The sequence below is a fragment of the Anomalospiza imberbis genome, chromosome 3, assembly GCF_031753505.1.
Source record: "Anomalospiza imberbis isolate Cuckoo-Finch-1a 21T00152 chromosome 3, ASM3175350v1, whole genome shotgun sequence".
Classification (NCBI taxonomy): Eukaryota; Metazoa; Chordata; class Aves; order Passeriformes; family Viduidae; genus Anomalospiza; species Anomalospiza imberbis.
Genome location: NC_089683.1, coordinates 71161137 through 71179174, shown reverse-complemented (window position 1 = coordinate 71179174; position 18038 = coordinate 71161137). Strand labels below are relative to the sequence as shown.

The following is an 18038-nucleotide window of genomic DNA, read 5'->3' as shown; positions in this document are numbered from 1 at the left end:
TTAACTGTTTCATATCTGTAAGTTTGTCATGAGAGCAAGTGACAGCATCTGTCTTACGTATATCTAACATGTGCAGTGGGCAATTATCTGTCACAGGGGGATTTTTATTTGAGGATATCCAATTTGTCTGTATTAGGTCATTATTTATTTACTTTAAATACCAATGCTTTAATTATGTCTAAGAAAAAAAGAAGTATCAAAAACTTACAGGCATACTTTCTTTCACTGACCTTTAACCTGACCCAAGTCAGGTTTCCTGTGTACCATTTTTGTTAGGCTACATTGTCTAGAAGCAGAACTTGTTTCTTTGTGAATAATGTATTTTCTTTCTGACATGGCCAAAATCAAATTTTGAGAACAAAAACCTCAAAGCTAAGAACCCTTCAACATTAAATAAAACAGTGTCTTTGAGGATTAATTATTGCAATTTAAAAATCTGTTTAAATTCAAACCAGCTTCAAAACAAGTAAGTGAAAGACTGACATTTTGAAAATCTCCTATTCCCTTCTTTTAACACAAAACTATGCAGTAAGGCCAGCTCAAATCCTCTGTTTCTCAAAACTCACATTTTTACTTGCAATTACTACAAGTCCCTTCCAGGCACACAACCACTTAGAGGATGGGAAAATTGACTGTCACAGGGCTCTGTTTTCTGATGTTAGAGCTGTAACTCTGAAACAGCCAAAGCAGAAACTCTCCTAAAGAGGATAATCTCAACTACAAACTCTTTTTTCTTTCCTCCCAAATTTCACTGTTCCTTTTTTAGGTAAACTCTGCCTTTGAACCACCAACTACACTGACTTTCTCAGTGTGCTGATATTTATAAATGCATAACCTCATCTTACCCACTTAAATGCTAGAAGTGAAGTTGCAGATCTATCCCTAAGTCTGAAGCCCATTCCTGTTCCTGGTCTTTTAGGATTAAGAGGGCCTTTGAAGGGTCACCTAGTCCATCTAGCAGCCACAAACAAGATCAGCTAAACCTGTATGACTCCTTATAGACAGTCACCTAAAATCCTGAAGATTCCTAATGGTGGAGACTCTACAACCTCCATCAGGCAAAGCTCCACACATGTTGCCCTTCATGCCCTGCATGCTGCACTCAAAGGCAGTAAAGTATACTGAACTACTCATATCACTGAGCTCTGCAGCAAAAGTTCACCCAGGCACTTCAAAATTTAAAAATTTACATCCTGTTTGCAGAACTGATTGAAGCAATTAAGAGCCACAAATAATTAACTTGTAAAGAAATGGCAGGTTTAGTACCTCTGTAAACTGCAACATGCATTCATCATTACTGTTTGCAGGGTTATGATAACAACAAATAAAATTACTGTGCAAAGAGGCAGAGTTATTGCTGTTGTGGGAATATTAACTTCAGCATTTAACCAGTATCTTAATTGCAGCACTGCCTTAGAAGACAGATTTGCATTTACAAAGCATACAATAAATATAAATAATAAAAAGCTAGGCTAGATCACTTTAGCAATAACTCTGTAAACAAACAAAACTCTGGTTTAACTACTTTCCATTTTGCAAAATTTAATTGGTAATTTTATCAAGAGTAAAGTTACCACTGCAGAAAATATTTGTGTCCAGTGGGAAACTTGTTGAAATATAATCTTCCATCTTAAATGTTTTGCTAAATAAATTCATATATACTTCCCCAACAGAAATGATTTTTTTTTTTTTTTTTGCAAAACTTTGGAAGAATTTACTACAAATAACCTAAAACTCCTCGGACAGATCACTGCTTTTATAATGCTTTCCTTCTATAAGGAGACAATCTAAAACTTTCCCTCTGGGAGTTATTCTGTGTGCACGTCCCTCTCTCTGAGGCTTCCATTTATTCTTCCCATCTAGAAACATAAGCACTGTTACTCAACATTGCTTATGTTTCACAGCAAAGAGCAGACGAAGAAATCCCTCAAGGGGAAAAAAACTCCAACCCTGTGGGATGAAAGGGACAAAGACTTAAGTATGTATATCTAACGAACAGTACAAAGGGAACTCGTCAGTAGGTCTGAACTAGAAACACTTTGTCAACTTTTCTTCCACAACTTTAGTTAGCAGGGAAGGAAAAAATTAAAAGTTAGTATCTGGTAATGCCTTCAATGTCAATACAGTTAAATTTGTCCAGTTAAAATGTTTTTTGGTTTTTGGTTTTTTGGGTTTTTTTTTTCTGTATTCAATCAAGTATCTAACTGAATTTGAATTTAAATTGAGTCATTTTTGTTCTGAAAATTCAATATGTAGTTTTTAACCCTTCAGACAGGTCATTTGGAGGTCATTGAACTCCGTGTTTTACTCCCCATATCCACAAACCTGTAGACAGCCCTGGAACAGGCACCAAACAGACTGTTTCTGAAGGACTGCTTTGGTGCTGACAAACATATTGTTATTCACAAAACAGAGTGTAAAGCTTAAAAAGGAGAATATTCCTCAGCATCCCAATGAAAAAATTTACATTAAGATGTAAACATCTAGCTGCTTCTAAAATTGAAAAAAAATCAATACAGTTGCAGCAGAAATTGGCTCACTGAAATGAATTTATATCTGACATACCAACTAGAAACAAGTGAGAAAGAAACTAATATTTGAGAGCTCAGTCAGCCATAAGCCCTGCAATATGTCTGTCACAACATTTCTTTCTGGATGCATCAAAACTCAGTGCTGAGGACTGGGGAAGTAAGTAATCTGCAGAATGTGGCTGGGTGGGAATAAACACACCAAGTTGAGTCAGAGTTCAGCTTCCCAGTTTCAGATTCTATGCAGCCAAAAAAAAAAAAAAAAAAAAAAAAAAAAAGGAAAACTGTTTCTCAGAAGATGATCCAAAATTTTCAAACCTAAGAACCTAAGAATTTCAAATATCATTCAAACACTGCAAATAAATTTCATATATGAAGAGGAACTTAAGAATAAGGAAAAACAGATTTATAAAGGATATGAGGTATTGCAAAGAGCTGAGCGAAAACATGGAACGATGACCCCCAGGCAATCTGCCAGGGAGCAATGTATGTCATGATGAACTGCAACTTCTGCAGTAGGTCCCACAGCTGAAAAAAAAGGAAAAAAAGAAAAACATTGTCACTTTTTTAGGCACTGAGATAATTTCAAAACTAGTATCTGAAAGAGACACTTAAAAACTGTGCCCTGGAATAAACATGAGATAAATTATACTGTATTATTAGCTTTCATGGGTATTAAGGTCTTACTTCAGTAAGGCATTAAAGTATATCCTTCATTTGAAATTCGAACTTGCAATGAGGTACATTTTTGACCACCATACTGAGGTAGTTCCCAGATTACCTTTCAGAAGTATGTCTGCTCTAATTAGAAAGTGGGAGAACAGGTTGTGATACTCACTAACTATATATGACCACAAATGAGACACTCACAGGAGAGGAGTCTCCAGGAGAAATTGGATACCATGAACAGAGAAGGTTCAGGGTGTGACATGTGGCTGTGCACATGGAAATCAGACTTACTTCTCAAGAACACAAAATTCCCATTTTTTGACTCAGTGGGAGAAGCTATCATGATGTAAGCATATGCATGGCATTAATAATGAACAGTAGCTGCATTTTCAAGACCATTGTATCATAAAAACATTGCATAAATATGAGCTTTTATTGTTGTGCAGTACAAACTGAAAACCACAATGAATTTACTTTTGCTTCCTGTAAAATACGCTTGGTGCTGCAACTAGCAGATTCTGATTCAAGAATGATGTGTACTTTTCCCCTGGAATATATCCCCCCCCCCGCCCCCCCCGTCATTTCTCTTGGCACCAGGCCAAAACAGATCTTATGTCTCATCTATTGCAGAATGAGTTCCTGACAAACTGTCAGGAAAGATTTGGCCATCAATAGACATTAGTGCTCAACACACAGAGAACTTGACAGTGAAACAGGAGTATATGCAATATTTCATGCTCATATAGCAAATGTATGTTGAATTTCTTAGAGTAATTTTTTTCTGGGTTAGTGAAAAACAAGACTTTGCCAACATCCTGAAGGACATTGAGACTGTATCAACACTTGTATATTAAAATGCTTCCAGGGAATATTCTCGAGCACTGATATTGTGCATATTTTTAAACTGTTAGAAAGGCATCTGGGAAGGTCCTGGTCTGGCCCAGCTAACACACTTCCAAACAATCTCCAGGAATCCTTTTGAATGAAAACCCTCCATGGTTCATTTCTAGATGGCAATTCCATACCTGCACCTTGCACACAGACTGGGAGAGTTCATCAGCCCAGACACAAGCTCCCCCATGACAGCAGGTCTCAGGACAGAGCACGGTTCTGGGCACACTTCATGTACGAGCATGCTGGCAGTCAGAGAGGACACACCTTCTCTGGCCAGCTCCTTTCACTGCTCCTTAAGTCACCAGCCCCAAAATCCCACTTGGCCATCTGTATATGCAGTGGCAATGCATTTACAGGATGTTTCACTGAGCTTCTCCACAGACTGTAGTAAACAATTGCATATCAAGTGTGAGGGAAGTCAGAATCACTTGTAGCATTGACCTGTTTTGGTCTTTGTGCTACAAAACCATCAAACAGCAGCTACTAACTCGGTATAACCAGTGTCACCCTAGCTCCAGTTACAACTAATAAACCTTCCAGGTGAGATGCAAGCAGTGATTCACCCACTTTCTTTGCTTTGGCATGACTCAAATTAAGAGCCATACACAAAGTATAGATTACACTTACTTTGCACAGATATACCATTTAAAACCACCAAAGCACTGATAAAAAGAAGGTTTTACAATCCCTTCAATGCACAGCCTGGTTACCCCTACTTAGTCTGAGAAACTCATATCTTGCTAAATTTGTTTTCTGTCAAAAATACTACACGTGACTTGCAGAGTGCAGCATTAAAGTAGGCAAGTAAAACTGAACTGAAACTCAAATGGACATTTATTTATTTCAGTCTTATTTAGCAGGTTGTGGGGTTGCTTCATTTTTATTTATCTGAAACATAACAATTAACAGCTGGAAGAAAAATTTTATCTGCAAAAAGATTTAAGTGAAGGGCTGGAAAAATCTGATGGCTTCATTTGAAACTTCAAAAATTTAAAACAGCAGCACAACCCAGCAAAGTTCTGCCAGTTACAGATTGACATCACAGAGTCATAAAACACCCTAACTGTGCTCAAAGCACAGAATTCATCAAAAGGTTTTCAAATCTCAAATAAAACTCAGGTTTTGCATTTGCTAGGAAACCAAATCCAGGAGGACACCCTTCTGGCTCCTTGTTCCAATATATAATTTTCAGTTGTTCTTTAATATTTACACCTTGCAAACCTTGGCCCATGGAGCCCAGGTTCCCTGTTGCATCTAACAAGTCCTACTGCTTCTGCATGAACTTGCTGCTGTTTCTTCCAACACTTTCCTCTCAGCTAACACTTCCACAAGACAGGCAAAGGAGCTCATTTCTATTCACGAGAACATGAAGCAAGAATGCTTTAGTGAACCTCTCTTGGTTTTTGAAAGCCTTACAACACTGCACTTAAAAGCCTGGAAATGTGTGATTTTCAGGCTACTGCTTTCATTAAGAGTTGTCAAGTGCCTCTATTACCTCTTAAATCCCTGCTTCCAGGGCATGTTCTGCAAAATGCCTTCAGGGTAATATGCCATTAGCATTTTACATCTCTAACTATAATTGCTAAAGGTGATGTCATCTACCAACTACAACACTGAGATTTAGGAAAGGAGGACTTGGCTTTACATTTTCACTTTTTCATTTTGCTGAAACGATCTGAGAAACTGTTTCTCCTTATCAGTTTCATCCAATTTGCAATATGCTTCCTCCTACATCTGACAGGGGAACTCACAGAGCTTTTCTCACAGAAAGAAACTGAAGCTGTTAAAAATTGCCTTTATAAATAGGGGAGGCTGAGCTATTCTCATTTCAACTACAACTAGCTGCATTTCAACCTTCAGTAATATGAAGACATGAGCTAAAGAGGAAAACCTTCATCTCTTTTAAATTGTCAGAAAGAAAACAGAATAAATTAGAAAGAGAGAGAAAAGGCAAAGCCCATCTAGAGCTGAATCTGTTGAGGAAAGTAAAAGGAAACAGAAAGGACTTGTACAGGTGTATCAACAGCAAAACACAAACTGGAAAAAATCCCATGGACCTGCTGATGCATGGGGCAGGGAACCTGGTGACAAAGGGCATGGAGAAGGCAGAAGTACTCAATGCCTTCCTTGGCTTGGGCTTTACTAGTGACCCTTCAAGCCAGAGGCCCCTGAGAGCTGTGAGGAAGCATGGAGAAACTGGGACAACCTACATAGCAAAGGATTAGTTAAGGGCACATTAAACCAAACTAGAAAAAACCTACTTCCGTGGAACCTGATGGGATACCCCAACCATTTTTTGGTTCTGTGAAACACAAATTATCCCCAGTAGAGTTCTGTTTGAATGAGGGTGAGGTGCAACAGTGCTAGATACAAAGCGGGAACCTTCCCATCTAAAGTGAAGGTGAAAAAAATAGTCTATGGTGAATTTTAAACCTCTTTTCACAATCACTAGCAAAAACATATATAAAAGATTAATTTTTATTTAAGACTTCTGAATCTCAGTTTAGAATGATTCATAAAAGAATATTTTTATTAAGCCTGATTGTCAGTGCTTTCTACAGTTCAATAAGCAGAAACTATTATATGTTCATATATTATTTATAATATATATTTATATATTATTTAGGGGGCATAAAAGTTCTAATATTCCTAGATATCTTTATGCATGTGGCAGTTTTACACAGTAAACTATTTTTAAAGTCTTTGATAAAGACTTTAAATTATCAGCATGTTTGGTGAATTTAAACCAGCACATTCCCACTACCGTCAAGTAAAAGTGCAGAACATGCATCCATCTTTCATGTTTATTTTATGTGGACACACATTTTGTCTTAATCATCCTTAAGTCTTCTATGAGTTCTGAAGCCTCTACAGACTTCTGGTGCACCAGTGAGCTATAAAGAAAGCAAAGGCAAAGACTCATCTTCCCACGATTTTCTTTAAATCTGGTTATTCTCACTTAACCAAATGTAGGTACCTTTGCAAACTAATGTAATGGAAATTAGTTAAATACATAAAAAACTAAAGATTTGTGGAGTCTGAAACATCACTAAAATGGTATCTTCTTTTCTCAGTTTGGTATATTTTAATGAACTAGGCAGAGGTTAACACCTGAATTTAAATGACTCATTGTGAGATGGAGACTATGCAATGCTCTCAGCTTTTGGCAGCCCTTCTATGTGTTTGGCATCTGTTGGGATTTTGTGTGGGCAGACTTCTTGGCAACTCTGGGACTAAATAATGCATAAACATTACCATTTTATTGCTAAGTTTGATTTTTTTCTGTGTTTTAAAAAAAATGTGTATATATATATACACACACACACACAGGTTTTAAACAAAAATAATGGTCATATATATATATATATGCTCTACATGCAACACAAATTGAGATTAAAAAAGTTAAGCGCAAAAAGCATTTATTTAGTTTGAACAGGTATTTCTTTATATTCATCCTTAGATTCCTCCTGTGACCTTGAGATTATTTGAACTGAGACTCTAAGAGGAATATTTACTTCTTCATGTTAAGCTAATTCTGATCAAGTGGAAACTCCAGCTTTCAGAATTAAATTCTAATACCTACTGGTATATTTTTATTTTCTTTTTGGTATGCCAATAAAAATGAATATAGATCAAGAGGGAAAAGCTGTAAGTATGTATGCGTTTAAGGACATAAAATTAAACTTGGAATAATTTTATTATTGTTCATGGCTTTGCTTTGCAAATCATTGACTTTTGGGTTTTTATTTAATACCATTTTAACAAACTTCACCTATGAAATCCTGTAAAACAAGATTTTCTGGAGCATTAGTTTTAGTAAAGGTTTTTAATGCTTATGTCTTAAGTCATTGTGACATTCTGTGGTGTATTTGGACAGCTGTGTTTGAACCTACAACAAATACTTTCTAGGATGTCTTTATCTGCACATGCTTACAGACCCTTGAAGCCTTTATATAGCGGGCTCCAAAATCATTGTCTGATGCAATACATACAAGAGGATCAAAATATAATCAGTCCAAGTCTCTGATATCAAACATTGGAGGAAAGAACATATTCCTCAAGCACAACACTGAGCACTTAACAGTGACACTGTACAAAACAGGCATGGTTTAAGCGATTTGAGCAGCAAGCCTTGAAAGCCTTACAACTGAAGTTAAATGTTAGCCAGATGTAATTATGGTAAGGATTATGACAAGAAAATGATAAAACCTAACAGAGCCCTGGATCTGCTCATGGCAGATGTGGCTTCTTCCTACATTGTCAGCTGATAGCAAGAGCTCAGAGAAGGAACCTGTGGCACTGTAAAAAAACAGACTCGCATATATCCCAAGGTGGGCAAAAAGGACAAGATCAGAGCTCATCAGCTTAATATGAAGAGGGCCAGACAAGCAAAATAAATCAGTGCAGCTCGGAGTGCACTCATCAGCTGCACTGATTCATGCATTTTCAGGAAAGCCTTCACAGGCATGGATTCTGCCATGACTGTATCTTCCCAGAAATTTCCTTTTCAAACTGATTGGGCCCATGCAAACCTCATGTAGTTGAACAAAGCCAAGCGAAAGGTCCTGCACCTGGGTTGGGGCAATCCCAGGCACAAATACAGGCTGCTCAGAGAATGGATAGGAGAGCAGCCCTGTGAGAAGGACTTGGGGGGTGCTGGTGGCTGAGAGGCTGGACATGACCCAGCCTCGGGCACTCCCAGCCCAGAAACCAAACGTGTCCTGGGCTGCATCCAAAGCAGCGTGGGCAGCAGGGCCAAGGAGGGGATTCTGTCCCTCTGCTCTGCTCTGGTGAGACCCCACCTGGAACCCTGCATCGGCCTCTGGGGTGCCCAGCCCAAGAAACACATGAACCCGTTAGAGTGGGTCCAGAGGATGGTCAGAGGAATGGAGTGCCTCTCCTATGAAGAAAAGGCTGACAGAGTTGGGGCTGTTCAGCCTGGTGAAGAGAGGGCTCCAGGAAGACTTTAAAGCAGCCTTCCAGTACCGAAAGGAGACCTACAAAAGAGCTGGAGTCAGGGGCTTTTTATAGAGGCCTGAAGTGATAGGAGATGGGGGAATGGTTTTTAACTAAAAGAGATTTAGATAAAGTATTAGGAAGAAATTCTTCACTAGGAGGGTGATAAGGCACTGGAACAGGTTGCCCAGAAAAGCTGTGGATACCCCACCATGCAAGTGTTCAAGGCCAGGTTAGATGGGGCTTTGAGCAACCTGATCTGGTAGAAGGTGTCCCTGCCCATAGCAAGGGAGTTGGATCTCGATATTTAAAGTCTCTTCCAACCCAAGCCATTCTAGCATTTTGTGGTAAAAGTGGGCATAAGAAAAAACACCAAGCTTGCAATACTCCAGATTTCTCTTTCAGCGCCTGCATCAACACAGACAGCACGAATGCACATGAACATAGACCTCAGTGCATACTGAGCCATACTGACCCAGCGAGTGGGTGTACATCTCCCTGAACCCCCAAATGCACTTGCCCCATTCTAGCAAAAATTTAAAAAAAGAACAAAAAAAAAAAAAAGAGAGAAAATGTAAATTGGGAATAGTGTAATGAATGAAGTCTGACAAAGAGGTCAGTGACAGAAGGCTGAATGAAAAAAATCAATTAAACCATTCCTCCAATATTAAGAGGAAACATGAACTGTACAGTGCCCAAGAGAGTTAAGGAGTCTATGGAAAATACCACTGGGATTATCCTGTCAAATATCAGATGTAGCCTTGGGTATTTTACTCAGCAGAAAGTGTCTTAAAAGGGTTTATATGCCAGATATCAAAAGTTGAGGAAACAGCTGTGAGCTAAGAGGGTACAGATGATTAAGACATCGGATTTCAGTATGCACAAATGGCAAAGAATGGATTAAAATATGAATTAATGACTTAGACTCAGAAGCTTTGAAGTGAAACATCAGATTTAGAGAAGGATGAAAAATCAGAAGAGGAAAGGAAAAAGAGTGAGGCTTTTGAATTATAAGTCGCACCTAAATCAATGAGACATGCCAACTAACCAAGAGTTTTATTGCCATAAAGGCAATAAAAAGATCCAATAGGTTAATTACTTGACTTCAACAAAACACCAAGAAGGTCAATGCACTTGGCAGCAGTTTCTCATAAAATGAAGGAAAACAAGATGACACACAATTTCTTTCCTGTCCAAGGGATTTTGTTGCAGATGTTGAAAGTTAAGCCTGATCAACAAAGGTCTGCCAGGTTGCTACAAACTGGCTGCATTAGCTGGATCTACTTTGACAAAGACCATCTTTCATAAACATGTGGTCTTGGATACTGTATGAGAAAGAAGTATACAGAAAGAGAAAAAAAATTCTTATAAAAACGTGGATTCGTTTTTAGCTGGAAAATATATTCTGGGAAAGAAGAAAAAATATCAAACAGGGAAATTGTATATTTAAGTGAGCTCAGCAGGAAAAAGAGTACTTAGGCAAATAAATTCAGTGTTAATGAAGGCAAATTTAACAAGCTCTGCTTCTTTGATTATTTTGCCTTATGCATGAAGACAAATTCAGAACCCTCAGAAGACTTGATGATAAGAAAATACAAGGTGATTTCATATTTTTGTATTGCTAATTAGTTCATATACACACACAAATTAGGAGGCCATTAAATTACGTGACAGTAACATATAAGACAGTGAAAGAGCTAAAAAGTTGTAGTCCTGTACTTCAGAAGGTTAATGGCACTTGGGTTTATCATTCCCATTTAGATCTGTATGGTAGATGAGTGTGTAAGCTAGGGGTGGCTCACTCTTCAGAGCTTAAAGGAAGCTGCACAGATTTGTCAAAAATCCATATTCCAAAGTACAAGTACAATTTCTCTGTTGTGCTGTAGAGATGAAAAAGTTGCTGGTAAGAGCCAGTTTAGCAGCATGCTCCCAGTAGTGAAGGGACTGGCAAGAACCTCCCACTAGGCTTTTGTAGTAGCCAAGAGCATACTATAGCCAGGAGCATCCACAGCCACAGTACAGAGGATTTTGCTGTCTTTGCTCCTTTAGCTCAACATCAGCTCTGCTTGGGTTCCAAAAGCAGTTCAGGGAGATACTATGACTCCTTCCCACCAGCAAAATTTAGAGGATGCCTGTGGCACTGGATGAAACGGAAAATCGCATTTTTAACAGAGCGCAGCCAAAGAGCTTGGGACAAGTCTTGCCCTGAGCATCCTTGTTAACATTCAGCCAGTTCCAAACTGATATCCCTGCTGTCTGACTGATTTGCATTCACTTCTACTTCACACTTAAATACTGGTTCATTCTTGAGCAGCTACTCCAGACACCCTTCAAAAGCATCTCACACATCTGCCAGAGAAGGCAGTGCTGGGTCCATTACTGTTTTACTTTTTGTTTGTTTTTATCACACTGAAGAAAAATGGACTGGATGAGCTATATCAATTAACCATCCATATGCTCTTCCTCTGATAGCTTTTGCATATGTTAGAGCTTTTCCTCAGTTAAATATTATGTCAGTAGACAGCAAAAGAATGGAAGAAAGGTCCATCTTTTCATCAGTTCCAAATAAACTACTCAAATAATTTAATATTTCCACAATTTTTTTTACTCTATTACAAGAAAGAGTCTCATTTTTTTTCCTAGTGTTAAAATTCTAGGAAGAAATATTCTAAGTCCTATGATATATTCCATCCTTGTTATGCCTATGAAGAATATGTTCTCATTTTTTTGTGGGTTTCCATTTTCTCCTAATATGAACATTCTTATTAACCTTTGCACTGACATTATCTCCTAAAACATCCAGGGAGAACAACTGGCTCATTTCAAAAGTTTACATGGAGTCATGTAGACCAAGACTGTCTCGATTATCTGGTTTGACTTCCTGCAGAATATGCATCAGAGCATTACACCCACACATGCTGAATGAGCAACCACAAACTTTTAAAAGGCCATTCAGCTCTGATTTAAAGATTAGAGACAACAGGAGTTTTGGACAGAAGATCTCCAGGCTGTAGTCAAGGACACAACTTGGTCTCACTACACGGGAAGTCTTAGTTTAAGAAAGATGGAGAAGTACTGTTTCATTTGAATTAAAAGCTGCAATCATTCTCAAAAGCAAGAAAATATTTCCTAAATGTCTATCTTGCTGCCTTCCCAAGGCAATTTGAAATACAAAATAGCACATTCTGCATATGTCTAAATCAACATTTAGTGTTTTCACATTCGGTAAATTGTCAAAATGTAAATAGCTAATCATTTTTTTAAAGAATTTAATTGACTGAGTCACATTAGTAAGTCCTATGATATTAAAAAGACAAAAAATAAAAAATTTCTCAGGAATAGAACTGAGTAGACTCTCTTGTTCTCTGTGTTACCTCAGTGTGGGTGTTTTGGCCAAGAGAGATGAAAATCCGTGAGGAGCAATTCGGACTTCCGTGTCCCAGCTTGCTCAGGAAGCAGTATGCTCATTTGGAGTTTCTGATTTGACTAAATTAGACTAAATTAACACCACAATGGGGAAAACAAGGGAAGCACAATCAGTGAGCTATTTAGAAATACTCTACCAAACATTATTAGCAAAATTTTATTCCATATAATGTGCATCAAGAGTGACTAGTGCAGTTGTGAATGCCTGTTGAATTGAGATTCCTTCTTCCCCAGCACCTGGTAGAAGAAAAAATATTAGCACCATGTTTTGAGTGCATGCAAAGCTTTTTATGGGGTAAGCTTGCTTAAAAATTGCCATCACTATGACTAAGACAGCGCTTCTAATGTTCCCTAATTAAGAGAGTGGCAAACTGACATTTTCAACGTGCAAACAGAAATCAGTCATGGCTGTGTAATAAACTCTGCATAGCTAAAGGTGACAGCAATAGACAGTATTTCCAATTTTGTTTGTATTTTAAAAAATCAGTGCAAACATAAAAATTACTGAAATACAGACAGAATCTGTGAAGACCCATAAAGCTGTTAGCAACAAGGGTGGATGCAGCTTGCTTAGAGACTATAGTATGAAATAAACACACACTATCGTTATCCTCAGGTGATCATATCCTTTACTGAAGTTCCACAACGCTGAGCTAATTAAAGCTCAAATCTTAATTAGGATAAAGAAAAGTTATGCCCTTTATGATTTGAAATTAAAAGGTATTTAATTGCTATAATTTGCAATGCAATTTTTCATATTGGATCTAATGATTATTGTGAAATTGTGCATGTGCTTTTATAATATAAAGAATTCAACCGTTTGACTTAGAATAATTAAATGGAACAAGGACAATTCTACTTGCTGAACTAATGACCTGCAAAATTTCAGATATTGTTAGATATGAAGATGGAAGATCAGTCCTAAAAACACATTTTCAATACATGTCTGCAGTACAGCCTTCAGTCTAGTAGAGCAGTAGTTATTTTAGCAAACATCTCTGCTTAATTTAATAAGCATCCTTCATTATCTCATTCTCATTGCTAACACTAGTCTTTCTACTGTGAACAGTAGCTTCAATCTACCCAAGTAACTGTAAAAAATTCTACTGAAAAGACTTCATATCTCTTTCTTACAAAAGCATGCAATAATTCACAGAAGTATTTTGTGATATGCTCAACACTTTCAAAAGAATTAAATAGTGGAACTTTCAATCCTGGCATGCTGATTTTTTTATCCTGTAAAAAGGTTTTTAGAGAATGAGTTTTAGGACTAAGTACACCATCATTCAGACATGCGACCTCACAGTGATAAACTTCTCTGGAGACAAAAATTTACCCCTTTCTCTAGGGAACATGGTAATGAAACAAATACTGAAAAGTGGCATAATGCGAGCAAACCCTGCATCGCCTTCGCTGGTTATCTTTCACTCTTAGCTAAGAAGCTTAAAAAAATTACTCTAGTCCTGTTTTAGAATCAGAGTATGGTGGAGGGGGATCTTGTTAAAGCAGAGTTTTGTCTCAACTCTTCTAGTCCTCTTCTTCTGCCCTTCCTCCCCAGCCCTTGCTTTTTCACCCCAGCAGAGAGAAAGCAGAACAACAGTTCCGAGGGTGAAGGCTCAAAGCAGGTGAAGCTTCTGCTGGAGTGTGGTCCAAGAGTTAGCAAAAAGTAGGAGCTCAAGTTACCTCACCAAGTTGTAACTCCTCCTTTCTCATCCTCCCTTACAGCAGCACAGAAATAAACCAGGAAAAGCATTTCATTTCTCCTTCACTCTTTCCCTAAATGACTGGGAACTCCCAATATAACACCAATTAACTGGACCCTTCCATCAGAAGTCTGAAACTTCCAGATAGGCATAGATAGCAGTATGAGCTGATGCTCCTTGTGTAGAAAGGCTAAATATCTCCACAGCACATGCAGCAATCAATATGGAACCATGTCTTTCTTCTCTCACCAACTAAGGGATGCTAGCTGGGTCATTCTCACACATATAGTAGGAATATTTTAGGTAAAGAAACCAAGCAAATAAGCCTGAGCAAAAAACCCAAATAAAACAAAAAACAACAAAACCAAACACCTCACTAGAATTACCCCTGGATGAATGCTTTCAAATCTTCAGTAGTTTCTCATGTTTTCTCAAGGTATCAGTTAGGCCTAATTCTTTCAGTGAAATACTTTAGATTCCAAATAAAGACAGGGTCTGACCTGACTGATGCAGAAAGGGTTTGGTAGTTTTTTAATAAACTCAACTGGAGCACACTTCAAGAGTTAACAATGCAATAGAGAAGAAGGAGCACTGAGGTTAAGGTTAAGGGCAGCATCACAAGGATAACAGACTGAAAATAGGAAAAGAAAAATGTTAAGGCTGACATTAGAAAAACATTTATTATCATGAGGGTGATTAGATAATGGAATAATTTCCCAAAGGAAGTTGTTGAGTCAACCACTAGAGGCATTCAAAGGAAACCAAGATAAAAACACCAGGCGATTGATCTGGAGGGCAGTCCTGCACTAATGACCCAAGAGGCTCTTTCAAACTCATTGAGGATTCTCTTCTTGAAAACAATTCTGAACTTTATATAGCAACACGTGAACAAAAAGTAGATGAAAAACATCACACAAAGCCAGAAAAAACACTTAATCAAAGCCTTTTTTTCAATTTAACAGATTTTTTTCCTCTATAATACCAATAATCTGAGTCTAGGTATAAATTTACTACTTCTAAAAAGTTCTAACACTTATTGATCAGCCAGGTGACACTGAAAGTATATTTTTTTCAAAGAAATTATAGGAGCTCTAAAACTTGCCTTATGAAACACAATGGACATCATGAAGAAATCCAGCAAGAAATTTTCTGAAATGTCTCTGTAGTCAAATCGGAAGAAGATCACAGTAAAGCTCAAAGTAACAAACTGATTAATAGGATTACAGAATGAGGAGCGGAGGAGTTTCATCCCAGCAACTGTTATCAGAATAATGTCACAGCTGTAAGAATAGCAGAGAGAAAAACCTAATCAAGTCATACAGCATCAAATTAGGAAGCTCTTAAATACAAATATCTGTACCAGATGTATTTTAGATTGCTATGCATATCTAAATCTACAGATTTATTAAAAGGATACAGAAGAAATATCAGAAATCATCACATTTATTTTACAAATGTGAAATTTTGTATTTTTCCCTTATCATTATGACACATTTTTAAGTTGTAAAAAAGAGCAAACTCTGAGCTAAAAAGAGTAGTAATGACAATTAAAACCCAAGAATCGAGACCAGACATTTTTATATCCCTCTTAAAATAAAATTTCAGTCCAGGAAATACCTTGGCACTTTCATTAATACATTACTGTAATTTGAAAAAAAAACCAAAAAAAACCCTTAAACCCATTTTTTTTTTAATTACAAGAAATTTCACCTGATGACAGAATTTATAATTTTACTTGTAATTTCATTATGTGCTGCCAAAATTCTGTATAGAAATACACATAGATGTGAAGTGTTTGAAATTCTTACTACTGCTCTTGATCAGAAAGTTGACTATTCTCCATAGTAATTTACCAGATGAAAAGAAATTGTGCTGCCTTTTTGTGTTCCAAAATGTGGGGATTTCAATGTATAATGAGTGAGAAAATAGGCCAGGTATTTGCAAAATGCATGGAAGGTTCTCCTTCATCCTGCTGCTAACCAGGAGAATACCTGCTGCCATGACTGACACTTGGCAGGCTAGAAAGCTCTCAACAGGTTTTCACCATCCTAGCAAGATTCCACTTTTCCAGGTTGATTTTATTTTATGTGACATTTATTCATTTTTGTCTATCTCCTGTAATGCAGATGCAACTTTATTTTCAGTGCTGGTCATTCTAAAGGATCAGCAGGGCATTACTGTTGGAATGAAACACCGAGCTGACCTTATTTTCCACCTTGTCAAAGCTGTTCTTTTCAATTTGCCTCACATTTCTGAATGGAAAACCTAATGACTAAGCTAAATAGATTCTGAAGCCAACAGAAGCCATCCCAGTGTATCCTATACGAACCAGATGTATTTCATTTGTATTTCATTTATCAGAAAGAAGAAAATTCTTGCAACATGGAATTTTTTTCACTAGGAAACTTATAGATTATAGAGCAAAAGGAAGACTTTTTTGTCACTGTGCCTGTTACCATGATGAAACTTTCACCAAAAAATGACACTTTACAAAATAATACATTCAGAGGTAACAAAAAATAATTTGTTCGTTATTCCTTCTTCCTTAAGAATACTGTCATGCAAGGTGGTTTTCCTGGAGCCTTAACTCCTGGGAAAAGATGTAAGGGAGCATGAGAAGGGGGGGGCTGATTTCCAGTGCCTCTTTGGCAGGTAACAGGGGCAGGCACTATCAGCAGGGGTCCTATTAATAACCAGCACACCAGGGTCTGGAAAGCTCAAGAAAACTCCTGACTATAAAGGAGCTGTTCTGCCTCCTCAAGAAGCAAACTGCTGCAGTCCTTTAAATGACAAAGCTAGGTGAAGCTTCCTTAGAAGATAAATTCAATTTGAGGAAAACTTCAACACCAAATCCCACAAAATGTACCACCTCAGACACTTTCAGACCCAGAGTGGGAGAGTCTTCCCTTCCCTACAGCATGATGAGGTCTGATCCTTGGGTGGTCAATAACTAAGAATGTTCCAGCAACAGAAAACATGTATTTATGCATTAAAACCCTCAATAACACTGTATGTGGAAGTAGCAAGGAGAATCCAGGATGCCTCAGGGGTTTAGAGAGTTCAGAAAGAGGTGGGATATGAAGATGAATGCTTTGCGTGTGGCATTTGGACGGCAGCTGTAGGGAGAATGTATTAAAGAGGAGAGCCAAAGGAAAAGTGATATTGGGAGTTTCATGCATAGACCAGAGTTAGAAGGAAAAGGAGAAAGCAGGTTTTACACAGGTGATCACACAGACACAAGGGGGATGGGGAAGGAAAAGACTGCTGTGGTATTCCCCCACAGGCCAAACAATCAGAGGCAGACAAATGTAATTACTTTCTTTAATCTCAAGACTTCTGGGGGTCTGACTCATTTCTTCTAAACACTTGAGGGAGTTGATACTTTAAAGTGCAATCTAGCTTGGAGGAATGACTATGTAAAAATAGCACCTTCCTAACCCTACATATTTGTTCCGTGCATGAATTCAGTCACGTCTGCTAGCTAGTAACAAATGGCATTCTGACTACTTTTAATTCTCCCAGCCTTGCAGAACTAAATAGAGGGATAAGTGTGGATTCAGTGTTACCCTGGACAATACACCTGAACTCTTGAAGCACCTTGGCTGTAGCATCTTCCAAGTGCCTGAGGGGAAAAAAAGGTCAGTGGGGAACTACAGAGGCTATCAATGAGTGACTCGTGAGAGTCTCTCTGGAAAAGTAATTGTCTGGGAGAAATATGCAGAAAATTTGACTAATGCCCTAGTCTAAGTTTCAAACTAAAGGGGCTGCCTAAAAGCAGGGGCTGCCTTTTCCATATGGTTGTGTAGTTCCTAAAGCTGTGTTGCTCCTCGAGAGAGAAATAATTAAATCAACATGCAATTTT

The 18038-nt window shown here is 37.9% G+C and overlaps 1 protein-coding gene across 3 annotated transcripts in view; it reads right to left on the bottom strand.

Moving 5' to 3' along the window:
• Nucleotides 1-18038, bottom strand: part of PCNX2 (pecanex 2) — a 151585-nt gene that overhangs the window by 56614 nt on the left and 76933 nt on the right. For all 3 annotated transcript variants that reach the window (XR_010997378.1, XM_068185061.1, XM_068185062.1), the window contains 2 exons: nt 15279-15456; nt 2948-3056 (listed from right to left, as the gene is read on the bottom strand). Coding sequence is in view for 2 of the 3 variants with exons in the window: in XM_068185061.1 (XP_068041162.1) it covers nt 2948-3056; nt 15279-15456 (287 nt within the window). In the remaining variant the exon portion in view is untranslated. The remainder of the gene's footprint in view (nt 1-2947; nt 3057-15278; nt 15457-18038) is intronic.